The sequence below is a fragment of the Vigna unguiculata genome, chromosome 2 (assembly GCF_004118075.2).
Source record: "Vigna unguiculata cultivar IT97K-499-35 chromosome 2, ASM411807v1, whole genome shotgun sequence".
NCBI lineage: Eukaryota > Viridiplantae > Streptophyta > Magnoliopsida > Fabales > Fabaceae > Vigna > Vigna unguiculata.
This window is the reverse complement of record NC_040280.1, coordinates 2141816-2165560: the sequence shown is the minus strand read 5'-3', so window position 1 is coordinate 2165560 and position 23745 is coordinate 2141816. Positions and strand designations below refer to the sequence as shown.

The window sequence follows — 23745 nt, the reverse complement described above, 5'->3', positions numbered from 1 at the left end:
AATGACCATACTGTGTTTAGCTGTTTTGGATTACTTTTCTAAATTGCAGTTAACATGGTATGATTTCTTTATATAGGTGAATTCCAAGGGCCTGCGCTTATAGTAATCTTCGAAGGTGCTTGCTTGAGTCGAGAGGAATTTAGTAATCTCCAGCTCCGTCCTCCATGGAGATTGCGTGGCAGCACAATTAACTATGGTTTGGGATTGGTTAGCTGCTATTCCATCTGTGACCTTCTCTCAGTCATGTCTGGTGGCTTCTTTTATATGTTTGATCCTCGTGGTTTGGTACTTGGTACACCTTTGACGAATGCCCCATCAGCAAAGATGTTTTCTTTGATAGGTATACTGTGCGCTCATCTTCTGAGTTAATGCAAAATAATTAAATAGTTTCTAACTTTTTCCATTCCAGACCCATTTACTATCTTTCACTTTGCTACTACTGATAAAATTTATGGAAGTGTACTTTGAGTACTCTAGTTTGATCTCTTACAGACATACTTTACTATGTCAGATGGTAGGGACTGTTTGACTGGAGAATTGTAGAGCACATAACTTGTATCATGTGCTTTTATGCCAAAATGTTAAAAGTTGTATAAGTAGTACATTATTTTCCCAATAACAGTCAGAACAAAGAAAGTGCAAGACTAATGGCAATAGTTCATTGAAAAGTTTTTTGTTCTCTTTACCCATCTGTCAAGTTCATTGAAGCCCTCAAAGTTTATACTTTATTTGTCTTGCAAAAATACAGAAGATGAAAAAAAAATCTTTGTTAAATTATTTTTTTCTTTTGGAATTGAATAATCACCGACTTGGTTAATAATGTTCAAACAGTGGTTAGTGAGTAACTGGTTATTGTCATGGTTAGTCGTAGAAAGGTTAATTCTTCCTAAATTTTAAAGCAATTTCTAAAACTTTAGTTTTTTGAGTATTATTCTTTGACCCGTTTCATGGCGGTTAGTTAATGGTTACTTATGAGAGGTACCCTTATTGGCTATTATTCAAGACTGACAAGCCTTTTGGTATCAGTACGCTTGATTTAAGTTTATTTAAATATGCATTTTCGAAGTGTTACTTTTGTACTTTTCCCTTATGTGGAGTATTTTTTATGTAAAATAAAAGTTCCTAAGTATTCTCTTATTTAATTTTTTTATTTTGAAATCTAATAGCCAAATTCCTATTCATTAGTAGAACATAAAGTTGTTTACTCTTGAGGTTTCAGGTAATGATCTGACTCAACGATTTTGTGATCAATTTAGTCCAATGCTCATTGAGCAGACGGACTTGTGGTCATTAGCTGATTCTACCATTATTCGGATGCCTTTATCTTCTGATTGCTTGAAGCATGGACCTGACCTTGGATCAAATAGAATACGGAATATTATTGACATATTTATGAAGCATGGATCTAGAGCACTCCTGTTTCTGAAGTCGGTTTTACAGGTAAATTTACTACTACTGTTCAGTTATTCATGTAACAAGGCAGAATAAATGGGATTTAACAGGTTGAAATTAGGTTTTCTTTGGGTTTCAGAATAGAACTTGGGGAATTGAATGTTTACATGGAATGTGGGGAAATGTGGGTTTGGAGGTATTTGGTTGAGTTGAGGTTTATGGGATGTGAGTGAGCCATGCATGCTAGACTAGGTCGTGACAAATTCAAGCAAGAAATTCTGGGGATTTGATGTGGTTAAAATCTAATGCTCGTTGGTTGGGAATGGGTTTGGTTCTTTATGAAACTTACAATGTGAGGAAGGGACTCACTTGAGTGTTCAAATGTGATTTGGGAGTCTTACGTTGGGTGAAAAAGAGGAAGATGAGAAAATATACAGGGAGAAAGACCCACATACCCATGTCTTAAGGTTTTGGGTATAGAATGGTATCTTGGTGCCTTATGAGGTTGGCTCATGACTCTTTGGTAAAGATCTGATTGATGGTTCCTTCGAAGAACTCCAAAAATTGGCACTGTCTGTGGGGAAAATGTAGGAGAAAAGGCTTCCAGTAGGGCGTGGTTACAATGTGTGAAAGAGGGACTCCCAGTTAAAGGTGAAAATTGTTGGTTAAGTGTGAGTTGGGAGGGACTCCCAGTTAAAGGTGAAAGTTGTTGGTTAAGTGTGAGTTGGAAGTCTCACGTTTATTGTGCTCCATAGTCTATCTTATCCATACCATATTTTAGAGATGGGTACTTTATGTATAAGTGCTTTTAGATTATATTTGCATTTTGTTGTTAATTCTTTAGATTTTCTGATAGAGTTAGTTAGCTATCAGTTAATTTGTTAGCTTTTTAGTCACCAATGAGTCATACAGTTCAAATATAAAAGGTTGCCCTCCCTGTACATTTCTTCTACTGCAACATTTACTGTTCAATTTTCTCTATAATTATCTGAATTCTCTAATCAAATACACTTAAGACCAAAAATATGAGTAAAAGAGCTTGAGAGATTTATTATCTCTTAGCTGAATTTTGTTATTTGGGTAATTAATGCTAACAGCTCTAGGTATTTATTGCTAACAACTCATAAGTATAGCTGCTAACCACCTACATTAAATGCCTATCTAACAACTACCTATATCTAATACATAATCTAACACTCCTCCTCAAGCAGGAACATACAAATTGTATGTACATATTAGAGTAATAAGATGTATTTTGTACAGTTGTATGTTTTCTCTATTATTTTGTTTAGTTTTCTTTTTGACAGCGGTAAGGTTCTGTTGAGAATAAAGAAAATAGGGTTTGAGATTAATCTCCCTTATGTATAAACCACACATAGAGTAATCTATTTATAATAAATAGAGGTACAATTGAAAAGAGTAACTGAAAATAAATAGAGTAAATAGAAGATATTGTTTGATATTGTGATTAATAATATTTTAATAATATCAAACAATATCTAACAGGATCCATTGGACAATCCATTGGGTTACAATCAATCATGCCCATCTCTTTCAGGATATCAAAAGCATATTTCCTTTGACAAATTACAACTCCTTTTGATTGAGCTACTTCTATGCCCAAAAAAACATTTGAGACAAGATTCTTTATGTGAAAATGATTACATAGGGGTTCCTTTAAGTGAGATAATCTAGTGAACTATATCGTCAACATACACCATTAAGTACACATATTCTCCTAGGGAGGTGTGACAATAGAAAACAAAATGATCCTCCTCACTACATTTCAACCCAAAAGTTTGAACAATGTGCCTGAATTTTCCAAACCAAGTGTGTTGAGATTGCTTGATATCATAGAGAGGGTGACAAAGTTTACAAACAAAACTAGACTCCTCCTGAGCAATAAACCCAAGAGCATGTAAACTTCTTCCTGAAAATTACCATGTAGAGAAGCATTCTTAATATGTAATTGATGAAAGGCCAATGAAGAATGGCTACCATGGCAAGGTAAATTTTGATATCATTTTGGCCATTAGAGATAAAGCATCACCGTAGTCAAGCCCATAGATTTGGGTATAGCTTTTAGGTGGTCAACTTCACCATTAGGTCTAACTTTTATAGAATAGACCCGTCGAAAGCCAATTGTCTTCTTTCTAGGTGGAAGAGGAACTAACTCCCTTTTACCACTACATTTAAATTTAAAAGCCTGCATTTCATTAATCATGGCTTGTCGCCATCCAAGATGATTAAGTGTCTCTAACTTTTTTTGGGAATGATAATGGAAGATAAAAAGGTGATAAAAGAATAATAGGAAGAGGACAAAGGATAATAGGATTGCATGTAGATTGAGTACCTTTTCGAATGGCAATAGGCCAACTAAAATCTTCATTATCAAGAGATGAATGGAATGATGATGGTGAAGGACTTGATGAAGAGATCTCACCATGTGGCATTGGACCCGTCACTGGAGTCGGTTCTTGGGATGTGATAAGGTTTGGAGAAGATGGTCGAATTGAATTGGGATGATGAGATAAATCTCAATTATTCGGAGAAATTGGAACTGTGGTAGGTGTAGGATACACAAAAGGCTCAACTAAAGGCATAGGCAAGACAGGTTGGACATAGTTAGGATCTTGCATGGAAAAAGAGAAGGAAGGAGCTTCTTCAACAAAGGTGACAATTGCAGACATGTACTATCTTTTAGTTTCAGGCGAATAACATTGATGTCCTTTTTGAAGACGAGAATAACCTAAAAGGACACATTTGATGGCTCAGGCTCAGTTTATCCAAACCTTGAGACATATAGAATTGTATATGTTTTGAATGTATTGTGTGTCTAATGTAGACCATACAATATGTATTTATACTATTGAATAGAACCAATTACAATAAAGACACATAATACTTAGGAATCAATCATACTAATTTCCGAGATTATGTAATGGTTGATTTCCTAGAAATGTCTAACAGCTAAATATATTCTAACAAGACACTTCGTGTACAAAACACACTGTTAAGAGAGAATGGCATCAGCAGCAAGCGGCACCACGGGATTGTACAAGGGAAGAGTGAAGGTTGTTCCTTCCGGCGATTGTTTGGTCATTGTGGCAATTTCCAGTGCCAAACCTGGTCCTTTGCCTGAAAAGACCATTACTCTGACTTCTTTGATGGCACCTAGACTGGCATGTAGAGATGGTGTGGACGAGCCATTTGCATGGAAAGCAGAGAATTTCTGAGAAAGCTCTGCATAGGGAAGGAGGTGACCTTCAGAGTGGACTACAATGTGCCAACCATCAATCGAGACTTCAAAATTGTTTTTCTCGAGGACAAAAATGTTGTTGTGTTGGCTGTTTCCCAAGGATGGGTTTAGATAAGGGAACAGGGGCAGCAGAAAGGTGAAGCAAGTCCATACTTGGCAGAATTGTTATGCCCGGAAGAACAAGCTAAACAAGAAGGCCTTGGCCGGTGGAGTAAGCTTCCTGGTGCTGCTGAGGCATCAATCAGAAATCTACCACGTTCAGCCATTCGTGACCCTAGTAACTTGGATGCAATGGGTTTGTTAGCAGCAAACAAGGGATTGCCTATGGAGGCAATTGTTGAGCAGATCCGTGATGGCAGTACTCTCTGAATCTATTTGCTTCCACAATTTCAGTTTGTCCAAGTTTTTGTTGCTGGAATTCAGTCCCCACAAATGGGAAGGAGAGCTGCACCTGAAAGTGTTGTTAAATCAGAATTGGCATTTGATGACACCAATGGTGATGTTTCTGGGGAACCTCGTGTTGTGCTTACATTTGCACAAAGACTCGCTGTTTCAACCACAGCTACAGAAACTGTTGTTGATCCTTTTGCACATGAAGCTAAATTTTTCACTGAGATGCGTGTATTGAATTGAGATGTTTGGATTGTATTGGAAGGCGTTGATAAGTTCAGCAATTTAATTGGTTCAGTGTATTATCCTGATGGTGAATCCGCGAAGTACCTGGCATTGGAACTTCTAGAAAACGGTTATGCAAAATATGTTGTATGGAGTGCCAACATGATGGAAGAAGAGGCGAAACGAAAGCTGAAAACTGTAGAGAGCTTAAGGCTAAGAAAAAAAGGTTAAGGATGTGGACAAACTACGTACCACCACCTTCCAATTCAAAGGCAATTCATAATCAGAATTTTTCAAGCAAGGTGGTTGAGGTTGTGAGTGGAGATTGTATTGTTGTTGCTGATGATTCCATTCCATATGGTAGTCCTCTAGCGGAGAGATGAGTTAACCTTTCAAGTATCAGGTGTCCAAAAATGAGCAATCCTCGACGCGATGAAAAACCAGCTCCCTATGCCCATGAAGCAAAGGAATTCTTGAGAACACGCCTCATTGGTCGTCATGTCAATGTTCAAATGGAATATTCTAGGAAGGTTTCTCCCACAGATGGATCTGTAGTTCCATCAGCCAGTGCTGATTCCAGAGTAATGGATTTTCGATCAATCTTTTTATTGTTCACTGCAAAGGTTGACAATGAAGATGTTGTGTCAGCAAAATGTTGTGAATGTTGCAGAATTGGTTGTTGGTCGTGGTTTTGGAATTGTCATTAGACATCGTGACTTTGAAGAGAGATCTAACTATTATGATGCACTTCTTGCTGCTGAATCGCGTGCTACTGCAGGAAGGAAAGGCATCCACTATGCCAAGGATCTCTCAGTGATGCATATAACAGACTTGACCACGGTACACAAAAATGTTGTTAAGAAAGCCAAAGACTTTTGTCCTTTCCTTAAAAGAAGTGGAAGAGTTCCTGTTGTTGTGAAATACATGCTCAATGGTCATCGTTTTAATGTATTGATTCCTAAAGAAACTTGCAGCATTGCTTTCTCTTTTTCTGGAGTCAGGTGTCCAGGTCGTGATGAACCATATTCTGATGAAGCAATTGCTTTGATGAGGAGAAAAATAATGCAAAGAGATGTTGACATAGAGGTTGAAATAGTCGATAGAACTGGAACATTCTTGGGATCCTTGTGGGAGTCAAGAATCAATGTGGCAGCTACTTTGCTTGAAGTTGGTCTTGCAAAACTCCAAACATCCTTTGGCACTGATAGAATTCTTGATTTTATCTTCTGCAGCAAGCTGAACAATATGCAAAGAGGCAAGAAGTATCCAATGATTCAGTTATAGAAACAAACAGCAAGAAGTGCTTAAGGTAATTGTTATAGAAGTCATGGGTGGTGGCACATTCTATGTCCAGACAGGTGGAGATCAAAAAATTGCATCCATTCAACAACAGCTAGCTGCTTTGAATTTGAAGGATGCTCCTGTGATTGGAGCTTTCAATCCTAAGAGGGGCGACATAGTCTTTTGTTATTTTCATGCTGACAAGTCTTGGTACTGGGCAATGGTTGTGAACAGCCCTCGAGGACCAGTTGAATCACCCACTGACATGTTTGAAGTATTTTATATTGATTATGGAAATCAGGAAGCAGCAGTCAGCTACGGCCTGTTGATCCATTTGTGTCTGTTGCACCTGGTCTTGCTCAACTGTGCAGCCTTGCTTATATCAAGATTCCAAACTTGGAAGAGGATTTTGGGCAAGAAGCAGCTGAATATTTGAGTGAACTGACTTTAAACAGTGGAAAAGAGTTCAGGGCCAAAGTTGAGGAGAAAGACACTTCGGGAGGAAAAGTTAAAGGGCAGGGAACTGGGACAATTCTTGTCGTAATTCTTGTTGTTGTGGATGCTGAGATCAATGTTAATGCTGCCATGCTACAGGAAGGGCTTGCTAGAACTGAAAAAAGAAACAGGTGGGACAGAAAAGAACGACAATCAGGCATTGATAATTTGGAGAATTTCCAGGAAGAAGCAAAGAGCAGAAGACGCGGGATGTGGCAGTATAAAGACATTCAGTCAGACGACTAGAACACTGTTGCTCCTCCTAGAAAGGGTGGTGGTCGGAGATGAGTGTAGCAGTAAGAGGAGGAGCTAAATTATGTAATGTAGACATATTCCCAGAACATGATTAAAGTTATAGGTTTGGACAATTTTTATTTATTTATTTTTTAAGTTAGAGAGAAAAAAAACAAAAAACAAAATGTCCTGTGGATTTCGTTGTAAGTTTTGTTTTGAATTTTGCCTTTAGGTTAATTTTGTTTTTAATTTTGCCTTTAGGTTATGTTGAGAATAAAGAAAATAGGGATTGAGATTAATCTCCCTTGTGTATAAACCACACATAGGGTAATCTATTTATAATAAAGAGAGGTACAAGTAAAAAGAGTAACTGAAAATAAAAAGATTAAATAGAAGATATTGTTTGATATTGTGGTTATCAATATCTAACAATATCTTAATAATATCAAACAATATCTAACAGGTTAATTTTGTTTTGAATTTTGCCTGTAGGTTAATTTTGTTTTGAATTTTGCCTTTAGGTTAATGGGACAATTGTTTTCTTTAGACCTCTCAAACCATGTCAAAAATGGGTTTTAAGCCTAACTCAACCCCACAAAACCGGCTTGTAAGGTGAGGATTGCATCCACTTATATATTGTGAATTGGCCTTATCTTTAGTCGATGTGGGACTTCCAACACACCCTCTACGTCGAGGTATATTCATCTCATGCGTGGGACAACAAATTAGTGGGTGGTCCGTTAGCGGCCCGATATCGGGTGGAACAGAATGTCCAAGAAAATTCGCTAGGATAGGCTCTAACCTGGCTCTGATACCATGTTAGACATGGGTTTTAAGCCTAATTCAACCCTACAAAACTGGCTTGTAAGGTGAGGATTGCACCCACTTATATAGTGAATTGGCCTTATCTCTAATCGATGTGGGACTTCCAACACACACAACTTAAGGAAGAATGTCAAGTTGAGGTTAATTTGGAAACAAAAGGGAGTATTGAACTATTTTCCAAATCCGAAGAGGACATTCTATTAATAAGATAACATGCAGAAAGAATGTCATCACCGAAGTGATAGATAGGAATATTGGCACCAAGCAACAAGGTACCAACAGTTTCAACTGTGTCTATTCTTTTGCTATGTAATATCATTTTGTTAAGGTATATAAGGACATGTGGACTAATGTAAAATGCTAGGTTAGTTTAAAAGAGTGGAAAAACTAGAAGAAAAGTATTCTTTGGCATTATCACTTCTTAAGATCTTGATCACTTGGCCAAATTGGTTCTTGGTTTCATTAAGGAATGACATGAAGATATTCAAAAGTTCATATAGATCTCTCATTAAGTAAACCTAAGAACAATGAGAATATTCATCAATAAAAGTTACAAAATAATGGGGTTGCACCAAAGGATGAGACTGAACTTGGACCCCAAATATCAAAATGAATTATAGAGAAGAGAGTTGCACCTTGATTCAGTTTTTTGGAAAAGAAGACCGAATATGTTTTCCTAATTGACATAACTCACACTCTAAGACTTGGGAGTTTGCAAAATTCGGGAATCATCGTTTTTAACTTTGATAAATGTGGATGACCCAAATGATCATGTAGAAGCTTAGGAGATGCTAAACATGACATTGTCGGTTTAGTGCCTAGATAGTAGAGTCCCCTAAATTCATGTCCTTCACTAATCAATTAACATGTACTACACTCTTGAATAACAAAAGAATTTGCATCAAAGGTTATAGAGCAATATAAAGATTTAGTTAATTGACTTAAGGAAATTAGGTTAAAAGGACAATTAGGGACAAAAAGAACATGCTTTAGGTTCAAAGATGGAGAAAGAGAGATTTGATTGACTCCTTGAGAAGTAACTTTGGATCCATGGCTAAAGTAGTAACGATTCTAGGTATGTAATGCTAACCACCTACATTAAATACCTACCTAACAACTACCTATATTCAATACATATTCTAACAAATACTAATTACATGGCTAATTAACTGTTTAACAGATCTGATCAAGGACGACTTTCTTAGGGAAGAAATAGTGCATGTGCATGTGTCTATTTATATATGTGATTTATATATGTGGATAGCTTATCTCTATTATTTAACTCACTATAATCTACTATTAATAGAAAATTGTTCATACAAAACACCTGTATACTTAATATGTCTTGTTTGTAATTGCTACCATATGAGAGGACTCTTGTCTGGAACATTTTCATGATTCTATTGAGCCAGGTGAAATTGCATTTCTTCTAGGTATACATTTCAACGTGGGAAGAAGGAGAATCTAATCCAAGGCGGAATTTTTCTATAAGCATTGACCCATCATCTTCTATTTTGAGGAATCCATTTTCTGAAAAGAAATGGAGAAAGTTTCAATTATCAAGAATATTTAGCAGCTCCAATGCGATGATAAAGATGCATGTAATTGATGTGAATTTATATTCAGAAGGAACTAAAGTCATTGATAGATGGCTTGTTGCACTCAGCTTGGGTTCTGGGCAAACCAGAAATATGGCTCTTGATCGGTATGGTTTTATTTGAATATTATTATGGATATCATGTGGTGTTTATGCTCAAACTGCATGGATGTCAAAAACTCTTGTTGATGTCTTACAATAACTTCTGTATAATCTGTGTCAATGCTTTACAATAACTTAGTTGCCATTTTCCTTCTATTAACTTGAAAACCTTTTTACTTATCAATGGCTCAGTTTGAGGATGCATGTAGCACTTTCTCTGTCTAAAATACAAAATACCCATTAATAAGAAAACCAAGAAGTTTATGAATGTGGAAGCTATTTTCCATGGTTGTTTATTTCTTTGGCTTTGCTCATTGCTTATTTGTCTTGATCTTCAGGGAGGGTTCATACTACAGCTTTTTCATTCTTTATTCCTCTTTTTCAATTAGAGTTGGAAGGAAAGTAAACAAGTCTTAATTTATATTGAAACGCAATCAAGAGTAATGATGATTGAAGTTTTATGTTCCATATGTTGTTTATCTCATGAAAGTTCTATTTTGTTCAGTAATATCTATCAAAATTCCTTTTTTTTTTTTGCTCAGGAGGTATCTTGCATACAACTTGACTCCTGTTGCTGGAATAGCAGCACTTATATCCAGCAATGGCCATCATGCCAATGATTGCTCAAGGAGCTCAATTATGGCCCCTCTTCCTTTGTCTGGTTGTGTAAACTTGCCTGTCACTATAATAGGTTGTTTCCTTGTGTGTCACAATAGGGGTCGTTATCTCTTTAAATACCAAGACAGAGGGGCTTCCACCGAGGGACACTTTGATGCCGGAAATCAATTAATTGAATCTTGGAACAGAGAGGTGATGTCTTGTGTATGTGATTCCTATGTTGAAATGGTTTTGCAGATTCAGAAGCTAAGAAGAGATATTCCAAGCTCATTATTTGATTCGAGTACCTATTCTGCAATCAGTCTCTCTTTGAAGTCTTATGGAGATCAAATCTACTCCTTCTGGCCACGATCTTGTGAGAGGCAAGTTCTGATTGATCAACACGCTAATCACGATGACAACCCTCCAAGTCCACCAAGAGTTGTTCTTAAAGCAGACTGGGAATGCCTTAAAGATCGGGTAATACAACCATTTTATTCTCGTATTGTTGACCTTCCGGTATGGCAGCTGTACTCAGGAAATTTGGTCAAGGCTGAAGAAGGCATGTTTCTTTCACAGCCGGGTAATGGATTGGTTGGTAATTTGCTTCCAGCTACAGTTTGCAGCTTTGTAAAGGAGCATTATCCTGTATTTTCAGTACCGTGGGAATTGGTGACTGAAATCCAAGCTGTGGGTTTTTCAGTGCGAGAAATTAGACCTAAAATGGTTAGGGATCTTCTAAAGGTTTCTTCAAAACCATTTACTCTGAGATCAGTTGACATGTATATAGATGTTCTTGAATATTGCCTGTCTGATTTTCAGAAAACAGAGTCACCCACCTCAGCCAAAGATAATGATCCTGATACTTCCAATGCTTTTTCCCGAGAAACTGATATCCACAGAATCACTTCTTCTCAGCATAATATTCAAGGCTCCACTACTCGGGGAGAAGCCAGTTCCGGAGATGCATTGGAAATGATGACAAGTTTAGGGAAGGCTTTATTTGATTTTGGTCGGGGTGTTGTTGAAGACATTGGTAGATCAGGAGCACCCGGGGCTTACAGTAATGCTATGACTTCCATTGGTCAAAGTAGGGACCAGAAGTTCATATTAATTGCTTCAGAACTCAAAGGCTTACCATTTCCAACTGGAACTAGCAATTTAAAAAAGTTGGGCTTTAATGAACTTTGGATTGGGAATAAAGAGCAACAGTCATTGATGCTTCCCTTGGGAGAAAAATTTATTCATCCTAAACTAATAGACAGGCCTCTCTTAGGTGGCATATTTTCTAATGTTACCCTCCAGTCACTATTAAAGCTGCGAAACTTCTCCCTTAATTTACTGGCCAATCATATGAAACAAATTTTCCATGAAGATTGGGTGAACCATGTAATGGGATCAAATATGGCTCCATGGCTTTCTTGGGAGAAACTTCCTAGTTCTGGAAGTCAAGGGGGTCCCTCACCTGAATGGATTAGAACCTTCTGGAAAAGTTTTAGGGGCTCAACGGAAGAATTATCCCTTTTCTCTGATTGGCCCCTAATTCCTGCATTTCTTGGTAGGCCAGTCTTGTGCCGTGTTAGTGAGCGGCATCTGGTATTCATTCCTCCTCTTTTGGAGCACTCAAATTCGACAAGTGGGATTTCAGAAAGAGAATCTTTGGAGCACTCAAATTCGACAAGTGGGATTTCAGAAAGAGAATCTTTGGAGCACTCAAATTCGACAAGTGGGATTTCAGAAAGAGAATCTACCGAAAGTTATGTGAGTGGTGTTAGGGTGACAAGGGATGATACTTCTGAAACTGACTTAGCAGAGTCCTATATTTCAGCTTTTAAAAGATTCAAAACCAATTATCCCTGGTTGTTGCCAATGTTAAACCAGTGTAACATACCCATATTTGATGAGGCATTTATAGATTGTGCTGCTTCAAGCAATTGTTTTTCTATGTCTGGTCAATCTCTGGGCCATGTCATTGCATCCAAACTTGTGGGAGCTAAGCAAGCTGGGTATTTCACTGAACCAACTAATCTCTCAACTTCAAATTGCGATGCACTTTTTTCACTCTTTTCTGATGAATTCTTCTCTAATGACTTTCACTATACCCGGGAACAAATTGAAGCTTTGCGTTCTCTCCCAATATATAAAACAGTTGTTGGTTCTTATACTAAGTTGCAAGGTCAAGATCAATGCATGATCCCTTCAAATTCATTTTTAAAACCATATGATGAGCGTTGTCTTTCATGTGCCACTGATTCAAATGAAAGTTCGTTTCTTCGTGCCCTTGGAGTGCTAGAGTTGCATGATCAACAGATCTTAGTACGCTTTGGCTTACCCGGCTTTGAAAGAAAATCTCAGAATGAGCAGGAGGAAATATTAATACATATTTTTAAAAATTGGCATGATCTTCAATCAGATCAGCTGGTGGTTGAAGCTTTGAAAGAAACTAAATTTGTTAGAAATTCTGATGAGTTTTCAACAGATCTGTTGAAGCCACTGGATTTATTTGATCCTGGTGATGCTATCTTAATATCTGTATTCTTTGGTGAGAGAAGAAAATTTCCTGGAGAAAGGTTCAGCACAGATGGGTGGCTTCGAATACTAAGGAAACTTGGGCTTCGGACTGCTACAGAGGTAGAGGTAATAATTGAATGTGCCAAAAGGGTTGAGTTTCTTGGAATTGAGTGCATGAAATCAGGTGATTTGGATGATTTCGAGACAGACATAATCAACAGTCATTCTGAAGTTTCACCAGAGGTGTGGGCATTAGGAGGTTCTGTAGTTGAATTTGTTTTCTCCAACTTTGCTCTTTTCTTTAGCAACAACTTCTGTGATCTTCTTAGCAAGATTGCATGCGTACCTGCTGAACTGGGGTTTCCTAGTGTTGGTTGCAAGAGGGTGCTTGCTTCGTATAATGAAGCTATTTTGTCTAAAGATTGGCCTCTGGCCTGGAGTTGTGCTCCCATTCTTTCCAAACAACATACTGTTCCTCCGGAGTACTCGTGGGGGCCTCTGCATCTACGGAGTCCTCCTGCTTTTTGTACAGTTTTGAAGCACTTGCAAGTAAAAATGATACTTTTGGTTTATGTTTTATATTACATTGCTTACCTACACGTATTTTATGCTAGCTTTCTTTTTCCCTAGGTAATTGGGAGAAATGGAGGGGAAGACATTCTTGCTCATTGGCCCATTGCTTCAGGAATGAACATTGAGGAATGTACCTGCGAGATTTTGAAATATTTAGACAAAATTTGGGGTTCACTTTCTTCCTCAGGTGCTTCTCTATTCTCATGTTGTTCTGTTTGGGCTAAGGGTTGAGTAGAAATGGTGTGGCTGATATATTTTTTGTATTTGTCTCTGATTCTCCTTACTCAATGCACTTAATATATGACCAATTGACTTATCATATTTCTGTGAACCTCCAATGATTCTCTGTTAAGTTGATTAAGCAGGTTTGCTTAGGTTTTTACATGGAATTTCTAATTACTTGTGCTATTCCAGATGTGGCAGAGCTACGCAAAGTGGCTTTTCTTCCTGTTGCAAATGGAACGCGCCTCGTGACTGCTGATGCTCTTTTTGCTCGTTTGATGATAAATTTGTCTCCATTTGCTTTTGAGCTTCCTACTGTATATCTCCCATTTGTAAAGATTCTTAAAGATTTGGGACTCCAGGACATGTTAACACTCTCTGTTGCAAAGGGTCTTCTATTACATCTTCAGAAAGCTTGTGGATATCAGCGACTAAACCCCAATGAGCTCCGTGCAGTGATGGAAATTTTGAATTTCATTTGTGATCAAATTGTCGAGGGGAACACATTGGATGGTTCAAACTGGAAATCAGAAGCCATAGTTCCAGATGACGGCTGCAGACTTGTTCATTCAGGATCCTGTGTCTATGTAGATTCTTATGGTTCTCGATATGTAAAATGTATTGATACTTCCAGAGTTAGATTTGTTCATGTAGATCTTCCTGAGAGAGTCTGTATCATGCTCGGCATCAAAAAATTGTCTGATATTGTCGTAGAGGTAGCAAGATTTCAGGAGCATTTTCCTATTTATTGTTATCTAACTTTTGTCTGCAATATGCTTTTACTTACTGGAATGTTTCTGTTTGGTTTACAGGAACTAGATGAGAATCACGCACTACAGACTTTGGGTTCTCTGGGGTCTGTTTTACTGGTGACCCTCAAACAGAAGTTATCGAGCAAGTCTCTTCAAACTGCTGTCTGGACCATTGTTAAAAGCATGGGCAGTTACATTCCTGCATTCAATAGTTTTTCATTGGATACAATAGAATGCTTATTGAACTCTACTGCGGAAAAGATGCAATTTGTGAAGTGTCTTAAAACAAAATTTCTGCTATTGCCCAATTTAGTAGATGTTACACGTGCAGGCAAAGACTTTAGCATCCCTGGGTGGAAGAATGATTCTGCACATCAAACACTTTATTTTTTGAACCAATCAAGATCCTGTATTCTAGTTGCTGAACCACCAACTTATATTTCCCTTTTTGATCTCATTGCCATTATAGTCAGTCAGGTATTAGGCTCTCCAATCATATTGCCTGTTGGGCCCTTATTTGGTTGTCCTGAAGGATCTGAGATTGCTATTGTTAATGTTTTAAAACTCTGCTCTGATAAGAAAGAAGTCGAACCCATAAATGGGAGTAGCAATATGGTTGGCAAGGAAATATTGCCACAGGATGCACGTCTTGTGCAGTTCCATCCACTGAGGCCCTTTTATTCTGGTGAAGTAGTAGCTTGGCGGTCTCAACAAGGTGAAAAGCTGAAGTATGGTAGGGTTTGGGAAGATGTTAGACCATCTGCAGGTCAAGCTCTGTACAGAATTAAAATTGAAGTTGCGCAGGGAGATACACAATTTTTCCTTTCATCACAAGTATTTTCATTTAAAAGTGTATCAGCTAGTAGTCCTCTAAAAGAAACACTGGTGCATGATAGCCCTTTATTGAGTAGTAACATGCCCAATGTTGATTTCCCAGAGAGCTCAGGAAGGGGAGAAAGCAACTCTCAGGTTTATCCCTTGGAACTTGTCACTAATTACTAGTATCATGTATCATATATTTTCATTTATTACAGGCATTGCACCATCATCCTGTGCTTTCCATTAACGCATGAATAATGTGTCAGCAAATGAGAGATATTTTTGGAGCTGTTAACGTTGGGCTGAAACCAAAAGCTTGTAATTAAGAAACTTTTCTTGTTTAGTTTGTGGCTTATGCTCAATGCTATCTACCTCTAACTGTTGCATATCTTGTTACCATTTAAAATTAAGCATTCTGCTGGTTCATTTTGTATTGATTGCATGTCAATTTTCTTAAATGAATGAGAAGTATCTTCTTGTGAATAGGTGCAGCCTGTGAGAGAGCAGTCTGGCAAGGTTTCATCTGCGGAACTAGTGCAGGCAGTCAACGAAATACTGTCTGCTGCTGGGATCAAAATGGATGTGGAGAAGCAGACCCTACTTCAAAGAACATTAAATTTGCAAGAAAATCTAAGAGAGTCTCAAGCAGCTCTTGTGTTAGAGCAGGTTGGTGATTTTAACTTTTAGTACAATGATTTCATATCGTCGTGTGTTATACCATTATTAATATTTTTTGTTTCTGAATGGTAATTTGCCATGTTGGCATTCTAATTTCACAATCATTTGAAAACCTTTTAATGGTTTATTTGAGTATGTCATATGCAAACCCGTTGTTAGTTTGACGCATCACACTTGAAAATTTTGATATCTTAAACATAGGTTTCTTGTTGGAAATTTTTGGATATCCACTTACTTACCAAACGTCTCTTTAAACTTATCTACTGTTAGAAATGGAGTTTTAAGTCTAACTCAACTCCACAAAACCGGTTTGGTATCAGAGTCATTATTTAAACAAAAAAAAAAAGTCTATCCTAGCGAGATTTCTTGGACATTCTGTTCCATCCGCTATTTTGGGCCGTTATTGAACCACCCATTTCTAGTCTCACGCACGAGATGAATATATCTTAGCGTGATGGGGTGTGTTGGAAGTCTCACATCGACTAGAAATAAGACAATTTCATAATATATAAGTGGGGTGCAAATCTTATCTTACAAGCCGGTTTTGTGGAGTTGAGTTAAGCTTAAAGTCCACTTCCTAATATCTACCATCAATTTTCTTACATGTGTTGGTGCAGTCAGATATTACAAGGCACAAAGCGTATCCATTTGTAATTATCAGTTGAAGCAATGAGAATTGTATCTATGCTGCATTACAGTTGTATAAGCTTTGGGGATAGTTTATTAGTTTTACTTTTATAGCGTAGGACACAGTAATGATTGAATTAAGTAGGTACCTTGATGCTTTATAATGCATATGTCTCGTAGAGTTAACCTTTTATGATAAGTTTGAAATAACATTATACATTGTACAGGAAAAGGTTGAAAAGGCAACAAAAGAAGCTGATACAGCAAAATCAGCATGGATATGTCGGGTTTGTCTCAGTTCTGAGGTTGATATAACGATAGTTCCTTGTGGTCACGTATTGTGTCGTAGATGTTCTTCTGCAGTGTCGAGATGTCCTTTTTGCCGGCTTCAGGTTACAAAAGCTATCAGAATTTATCGTCCATAATTTCTCCAATGCTTTTGGACACCGTCAGATTTCCATTCGCCAATTATTAATGTTTGCAAAGATTAATTGGCTGCATTGGACTCTGACTTGAATATCATATTTTGTGATTGAGCCCCAAAAATGGGTACTGTTAAATTTTTTCCTGTATATTGGCCTCAATGAAAAAAGGTTTTGTCCATTACCCTGTACCTTTCAATATTCTTACATTTTTTTACCACTAAATCCTGAAAAGGTTAGTGAAAAAGTATCAAGGCTTTTTCCCTTTATTTTCGTTATGCCTTCCTACACCACATCACAGTAAAATGACAAAAATGACCTTCAAAAATACTAAAATTTCCCGGAATATTTTACGCGGAATGTAATAAATACTTTTTATATTAACATTTTGACAGCTTTGGGGAAAAAAATTGAAATACATAATTCAGTATTGATTTTTAACTATTACAAATTGTTAATTCTAGGCTAATTTAAAATCTATTCTAGCGTTTTTTTTATAAAATATTTTTCTTGGAGAGTCTTAGATTTCATAGCTTAGTATAAATGGAAGGAGGAGAGTAGGAGGATTTACAGGGGAATCTGGTTTTAGGGTCTATCCCACATCATACATCAAGTTATTGCTTCTTGCATTCATGTTTGTTTGTTGCATTTCCATAGTCTTTGAAATATCTTGTATACCTTCGTAAGTTGTTTTTTGTTTTTCAAATTTTGTTCCAGATTGCACAATTAGTAGATTTTCTGGATTATACAATCGAAACCAAAAAAATGTTATATTTTGAATTATATAAACCAGAATGTAAAATGAGGTTTTCGAATTGTATATTTTGAAATGTAAATTTTCAACTACAACTCCGTTTCAAGAGCCAAAATAAAGTTTCATTGTTCACTTGTATATAATAGGGATGGCAATGGGGCCTTTCATACCTAAAATTAACGGGTATCAAACTTTTGTCTCATTCCTATCGAGTAACGGGTATAATCTCGTATCCATACTCATACCCATTTTCTTACTACTATACTATTAATCTTAATTAATTTTTATAAAATAATCAAAATTTATGGTAAAGAAAACATAATATTATCAAATATTCAATATTAGAAGGATGATTGTTTCTTAGATATCAAATATTTAAAATAAATTATAATGGTTTACATTTTAGATTATAATACCAAATAAAATTTCATGAGAACTAAAGTAATTATTAAATTTAAAAATATTAATGAAACTTAGTTGATAAAATTTAAAAACATTTTTTAAAAATATAAAAGAAAAACAAATATTTAAATTAAAATATATTTTAAATGTTTGTTTGCTTCAATCTTTTAAATTCTAATGAATCTCTTTTTTATTAACTAATAAAAGTTATAATACATCATTTGATTAAAATGATATAAAAGAACAAATAATAATCATAATAAGAGTTTAAAATAAATTATAATTCTTTTTAATACCAAAAGAATTTAATTTATAATACCAAAAAGAATTTAATGAAAGTCAACTCATTTATTAAATTTACAAACATTAATAAAACGTAGTTGATAAAATTTAAAAATATTTTTTTTAAAATATAAAGAAAACAAATATTCAAATTAAAATATATTTTAAATGTTTGTTTCTAATGAATCTCTTTTTTATACACTAATAAAAGTTATAATACACTATTTGATCAAAATGATACAAAAAATAAATAATAATCATAATAAAAGTTTAAAATAAATTATAATTGTTTACATTTTAGATTATAATACTAAATAAAGTTTCATTAGAATCAACACATTTAATAAATTTGAGTTGATAAAATTTAAAAATATTTTTAAAAAAATATAAAAAGAAAACAAATATTCAAATTAAAATATATATATATATATATATATATATTAAATGTTTGTTTACTTCAATCTTTTAAATTCTAATGAATCTCTTTTTTATATATTAATAAAAGTTATAACTCATTATTTGATCAAAATGATACAAAGAACAAATAATAATCATAATATAAAATTTTAACATAGATATTGTATCTTTTGAACTTCAATTATATTGGATGGTAATAAAAAATATTCATGACAATTACATTAAATTTTTATATTATAGTAAATAAAAGTTATTTATATAATTATAGTGAAAAAATTACAGTATGATTGATAATAAGTTAGAAAATAAAAAATAATTAGATAAAATATATCGAAATAATATTCTACATAATGAAAATAAACAACAAGTAAAAGTATTAAAAAATTGACAAATGTTTACAAACAATTTGAGAGACTATTGAAAGAAATCGCACAAAGGAAAGCAAATGTATAATTAAGGGTATAATAAGTTGAAAAATATCTTAGAGATCTAAGAAAACTTTTCAAATATCAACATATATACTAAATGATTGAGAAATAACAAAAATTGTTTTAGCCAAACAAAAGAGTTATTTAAATGAAACAAAAACTAATAATAATAAGTAAATGATTTTTTTTATATTACCTAGTAAACGAAAGGTTTGTGCTATTAAATACTTAAATGAAGAGTATTAAACATTCTCATGTGAAAGAAAAATATACAATAAATAAAAATATTAAAAAATGATAGAAATATTCAAATGTGAGACATAAAAAAATTTTAATTGACATACATATTTTAAACATAATTACATAAAGGTTATAATAAGATTAAAAATATAATTGAGATGCGAATGAGTTTCATGACAAACCAAATAATTAGAAGAAATAAAAAATAATATATATATATATATATATATGATTAATTGTGAATATTTTAATAATTTAAACGGAAACATGTATTATAGCGGGGATATGTACATCCCCATACTCATCCCCGTACCAATTGAAAAAGTCGGGGATTCCTCATATCCATACCCATATCCGGTCAATTTATTTGTCATCTCTACTTGTATACAATATAAAAGCCACAAAGAAAATCAATCCTGCGAATGTCACACCATGAATCTAAGGTACAAGTAGCCTGTACCCATTGGTTTTGTATGATTGTCTATTAACAAAACAATATTTAATACATTTTAGTTGTTTCATGGAATCAACATATGTCCAAAAAAGTTTTAAAAATTGGTGGGGTTTTATTAAACGAATTTGAATAAATATACATGTTACGTTCTAACAATATCATTGAATGCTGTCTTTCAATTCTTGGTCCTCTATATGATCTTTATGATCTTAGTTAAGCATATGTATGTAAAGTTGTTTTGTAATTAAGACAATATCTTGGTTCTTATCTTTCAAAGTTTGCTAAAAATGTCTATGTTTAAAGCTTTAAGCATATTGAGTGTCTTAAACTTATAATTAAATTTGGACCTATGTACCTCCTTGTTTGGAGAATTCATATGAAATTAATATGTATTTTGTGTTTATGTCTAGTTTTCAAATTCTTCGTCTAAGTTTCATAACCAAGCATCTTACGCAGAGATTAGACTATGTAATACCTATTTTATTTTATTCTTGAACAAGTTGTTAAATTCAACAAAATATGGTATTAGTTGTTATCAGTGGCGGATCTTGATCAAATGCGTTAGAGGAGTCAAAGTAATATAAGTTTGAGATCATTAGATTCAATCATTAGTATAATGCTTCAAAAAATGACTTCTTTATCTGAACATTTTTTATCATTAATATAATGCTTCAAAATATGTGAAGAGGTAGAATCTATCTTGTTTTAGTCAATAATTTCATTTTCATCCCTCTTAAACGATTAATTTATTTTTTCATTATTTATCAATATACCTTTTTTGTAAATAATACTAAAAAATAATTGATCATAATCTAATAAAAAATTTAGATATGTAATTATTAAAAGAAAAATATATTCATTTTATTAATACATAATACACTATTTTTTTTTCTATATTCATAAAAAAAATATACAAAAAGCTCATGAAATAAAAAAAAATAATATTTTCATTATCAAGTAAGACAAGAGACGAGAAAGGAAGATGATAAATGAGAAATATAATGAGTTTATGTCTAACTTTTTTTCTTTAAAAACAAAAAGAAGACATATGGGAGTGAGAGATTATTACAATTTGTGAAAAACTAAAAAGACAATGAAAAGGAAAATAAAAATTATGTTAAAAAATATTTGGTTTAATTACTCTTTTGATTCATGTTTTGGTTTAAAAATGTTAAGTTGGTCCTTCAATTTTTTTTAGTCTCAATTTGATTCCGATTTTTGAAAAAACTAATATAATTCGATCTTTTACGATAAATTTCGTTAAATTCCTCGAAACAGATCAATGATCTTTTCATTAAAATTGAGACTCTTAATATGGATAATTTGCTTTGTTGGTGTAATTAACCTAATCTTAGTGTCAATTTTTAAATAAAAAGAGGGACCAAAAAAAATTAAACCTAAATATTTTTATTTTTTATTATATTTAATTTTATATTTTATTTTGTATTTACATTAAATGTTATGTTTAAATAAAAAAAATAAAAAATAAAAAATTTAATTTTTATTAATTTGTAATATATATTACCTACAATTTAAAAAATTTAATAAACTTTAAATATATTTTTATATTATATATATATATATATATATATATATATATATATATATATATATATATATATAAATTCAAAATTTTGGAGGGCAAGCCCCTCCCTGCCCCCAAAAATCTTCCTACCCCCAAAAAGCTTGGCCGTTAGTTGTTATTATCGATACATGAGTTTCTTTAACATAATATACAAATCAAAACTTGAATCTTATTATAAAATATTTATGTCTTAGCATTAGTATGATTGGCACCAATGACGATTAAATATTTCAAAATAGGATTGAGTCGACCTGAAAAGTTTAAAAATATAAGTTAAGCTAAGAAAAAAACACAACATAAATTAAACTAAACATTGTTTGGCTTACTCATAAGGGTGTGTTTGCTTCCACATATTTACTTCGCGAGAAGATGAATTTGTAAATGATCAATGTGTTTGTTTCTGTACATTTGAAGGTATATCAAGGAAAGAATTTATGAGGTATAAGTGCAAAGATTTGCAAGGTTTTACCGAACATACACCAAGAAACGAGGTATAAGTGCTTATAATATTAATTTTCAAACTAATGATTATTTTGTTAGAAGTTAAAGTTAAAAAATTTAAAATTAAAGTTAAAATTTTACCCTAAATATAATTTTAATTATTTTATACCAATCACATTGTATTTTAACTAAAGGATAAATATACTTTTAGTCTCTGAAATATTACAAAAATTGAAAATTTTCCATGCTCAAAGTTTTTGAGTTGCTTAGTCTCTCTACTTTTAAAAAAACATTGATTTTAGTCCCTAATTTTCAACGTTGTTGACACGTGTGGTGACACATGTTTGTCACGTGTTGTTTCATTTTTTTCGAAATGAAACTCAATTTGTTATTACTTCTTGTGTTGTTAATATCAGTTGTAATCAGTTCCTGTGTTTAAGTTGTTATAAGTCTCTATAGTTTGGAATTATTATTGTGTCAAATATTTTGAATTACAAGTTGTTTATGACCTTATATATGAAGAATGTTCTTTAAAAAATGAAATTTTTTGTTATTGGTAATGACAGGTTCGTACTGAATGACAATTTCATTTGTTTGTGTTCATTTCTGTATACATATGTGTGGGACAAATGCTGCTCCACTCAAACTATAGAAATATGTTAGAATGTTATTGTCCAAAATTTCTTTGATGGGTTACACTTTACATAGGCGTGAGTGTCTAGTTCATTTTGAATATTGTCCACCAATCTTTGTTGTCAATTATTTTACATTACATTTTTGAAAGCAAAATAAAAAATTTTGGAGTCCAGCAAGGCCCTTGGATAATAAATTTATTAAAACACCTTACAAGTAATATGTCCAAAAACTATGTCCTGGGTTACATATTACTTGTGTTTGGGTTGTACGTTAGTTCTGAAGAAGGTCCACCAATATTTGATATCAATTATCAACTACACATTTAATAAAGGAAATGAAATATTGTTTGCCTTCGTATGGGGGAACAAACTGGGGCCCAACAAGGCCCTTGGATAATAAATTCATTAAAATACTTTAGAAGTAATATGTCCAAAAACTATGTCCTGGGTTACATATGACTTGTGTTTGGGTTTTGCGTTAGTTGTGAAGAAGGTCCACCAATTTTTGTTGTCAATTATCAACTACACATTTATTAAAAGAAATGAAATATTGTTTGCCTTCGTAGGGGGAACAAACTGGGGCCCAACAAGGCCCTTGGATAATAAATTGATTAAAATACCTTACAAGTAATTTGTCCAAAAATTATGTCCTGGGTTACATATTACTTGTGTTTGGATTTCACGTTAGTTGTGAAGAAGGTCCACCAATATTTGTTGTCAATTATCAACTACACATTTATTAAAAGAAATGAAATATTGTATGGCTTCAAAGAGGGAACAAACTGGGGCCCAGCAATGCCGTGGCATGATTATTTTATTAAAATATATCACAAGAAATTTATCCAAAAACTCTATCATGGGTTACAGCTTACATTTGATTGGGTCGCATGTTAAATTTCAAGAAGGTCCACCAATGTTTTTAGTCACTTATAACCTATGCATTTATTAGAATACATTAAATATTGTGTGTCTTCAAAGGGGGGAACATAGTGGGATCCAGCAATGCCCTAAGATAATTATTTTATTAACAAATGTTACAATTCATTTGTCCAAAAACTCTATCCTGGGTTACAGGTTACATTTGATTGAGTCGCATGTTAAATTTC

The 23745-nt window shown here is 33.9% G+C and overlaps 1 protein-coding gene and 1 pseudogene across 3 annotated transcripts in view; both read left to right on the top strand.

Moving 5' to 3' along the window:
• LOC114171836 (sacsin) overlaps positions 1-17270 on the top strand; it is a 40689-nt gene extending 23419 nt beyond the window's left edge. Inside the window, exons 5-14 of one of the 3 annotated variants that reach the window (XM_028056653.1) lie at positions 77-340; positions 1220-1440; positions 9535-9806; positions 10343-12024; positions 12070-13457; positions 13539-13668; positions 13896-14419; positions 14516-15424; positions 15761-15940; positions 16807-17270. In XM_028056653.1, the coding sequence (XP_027912454.1) occupies positions 77-340; positions 1220-1440; positions 9535-9806; positions 10343-12024; positions 12070-13457; positions 13539-13668; positions 13896-14419; positions 14516-15424; positions 15761-15940; positions 16807-17004 (5768 nt within the window). In that variant the 3' untranslated portion in view covers positions 17005-17270. Of the gene's footprint in view, positions 1-76; positions 341-1219; positions 1441-9534; positions 9807-10342; positions 13458-13538; positions 13669-13895; positions 14420-14515; positions 15425-15760; positions 15941-16806 lie in introns of all 3 variants that reach the window. The other 2 variants (XM_028056652.1, XM_028056651.1) reach the window with 2 other exon arrangements.
• On the top strand, positions 4401-7481 carry LOC114171872 (annotated as a pseudogene).
• Positions 17271-23745: the final 6475 nt, after the last annotated feature.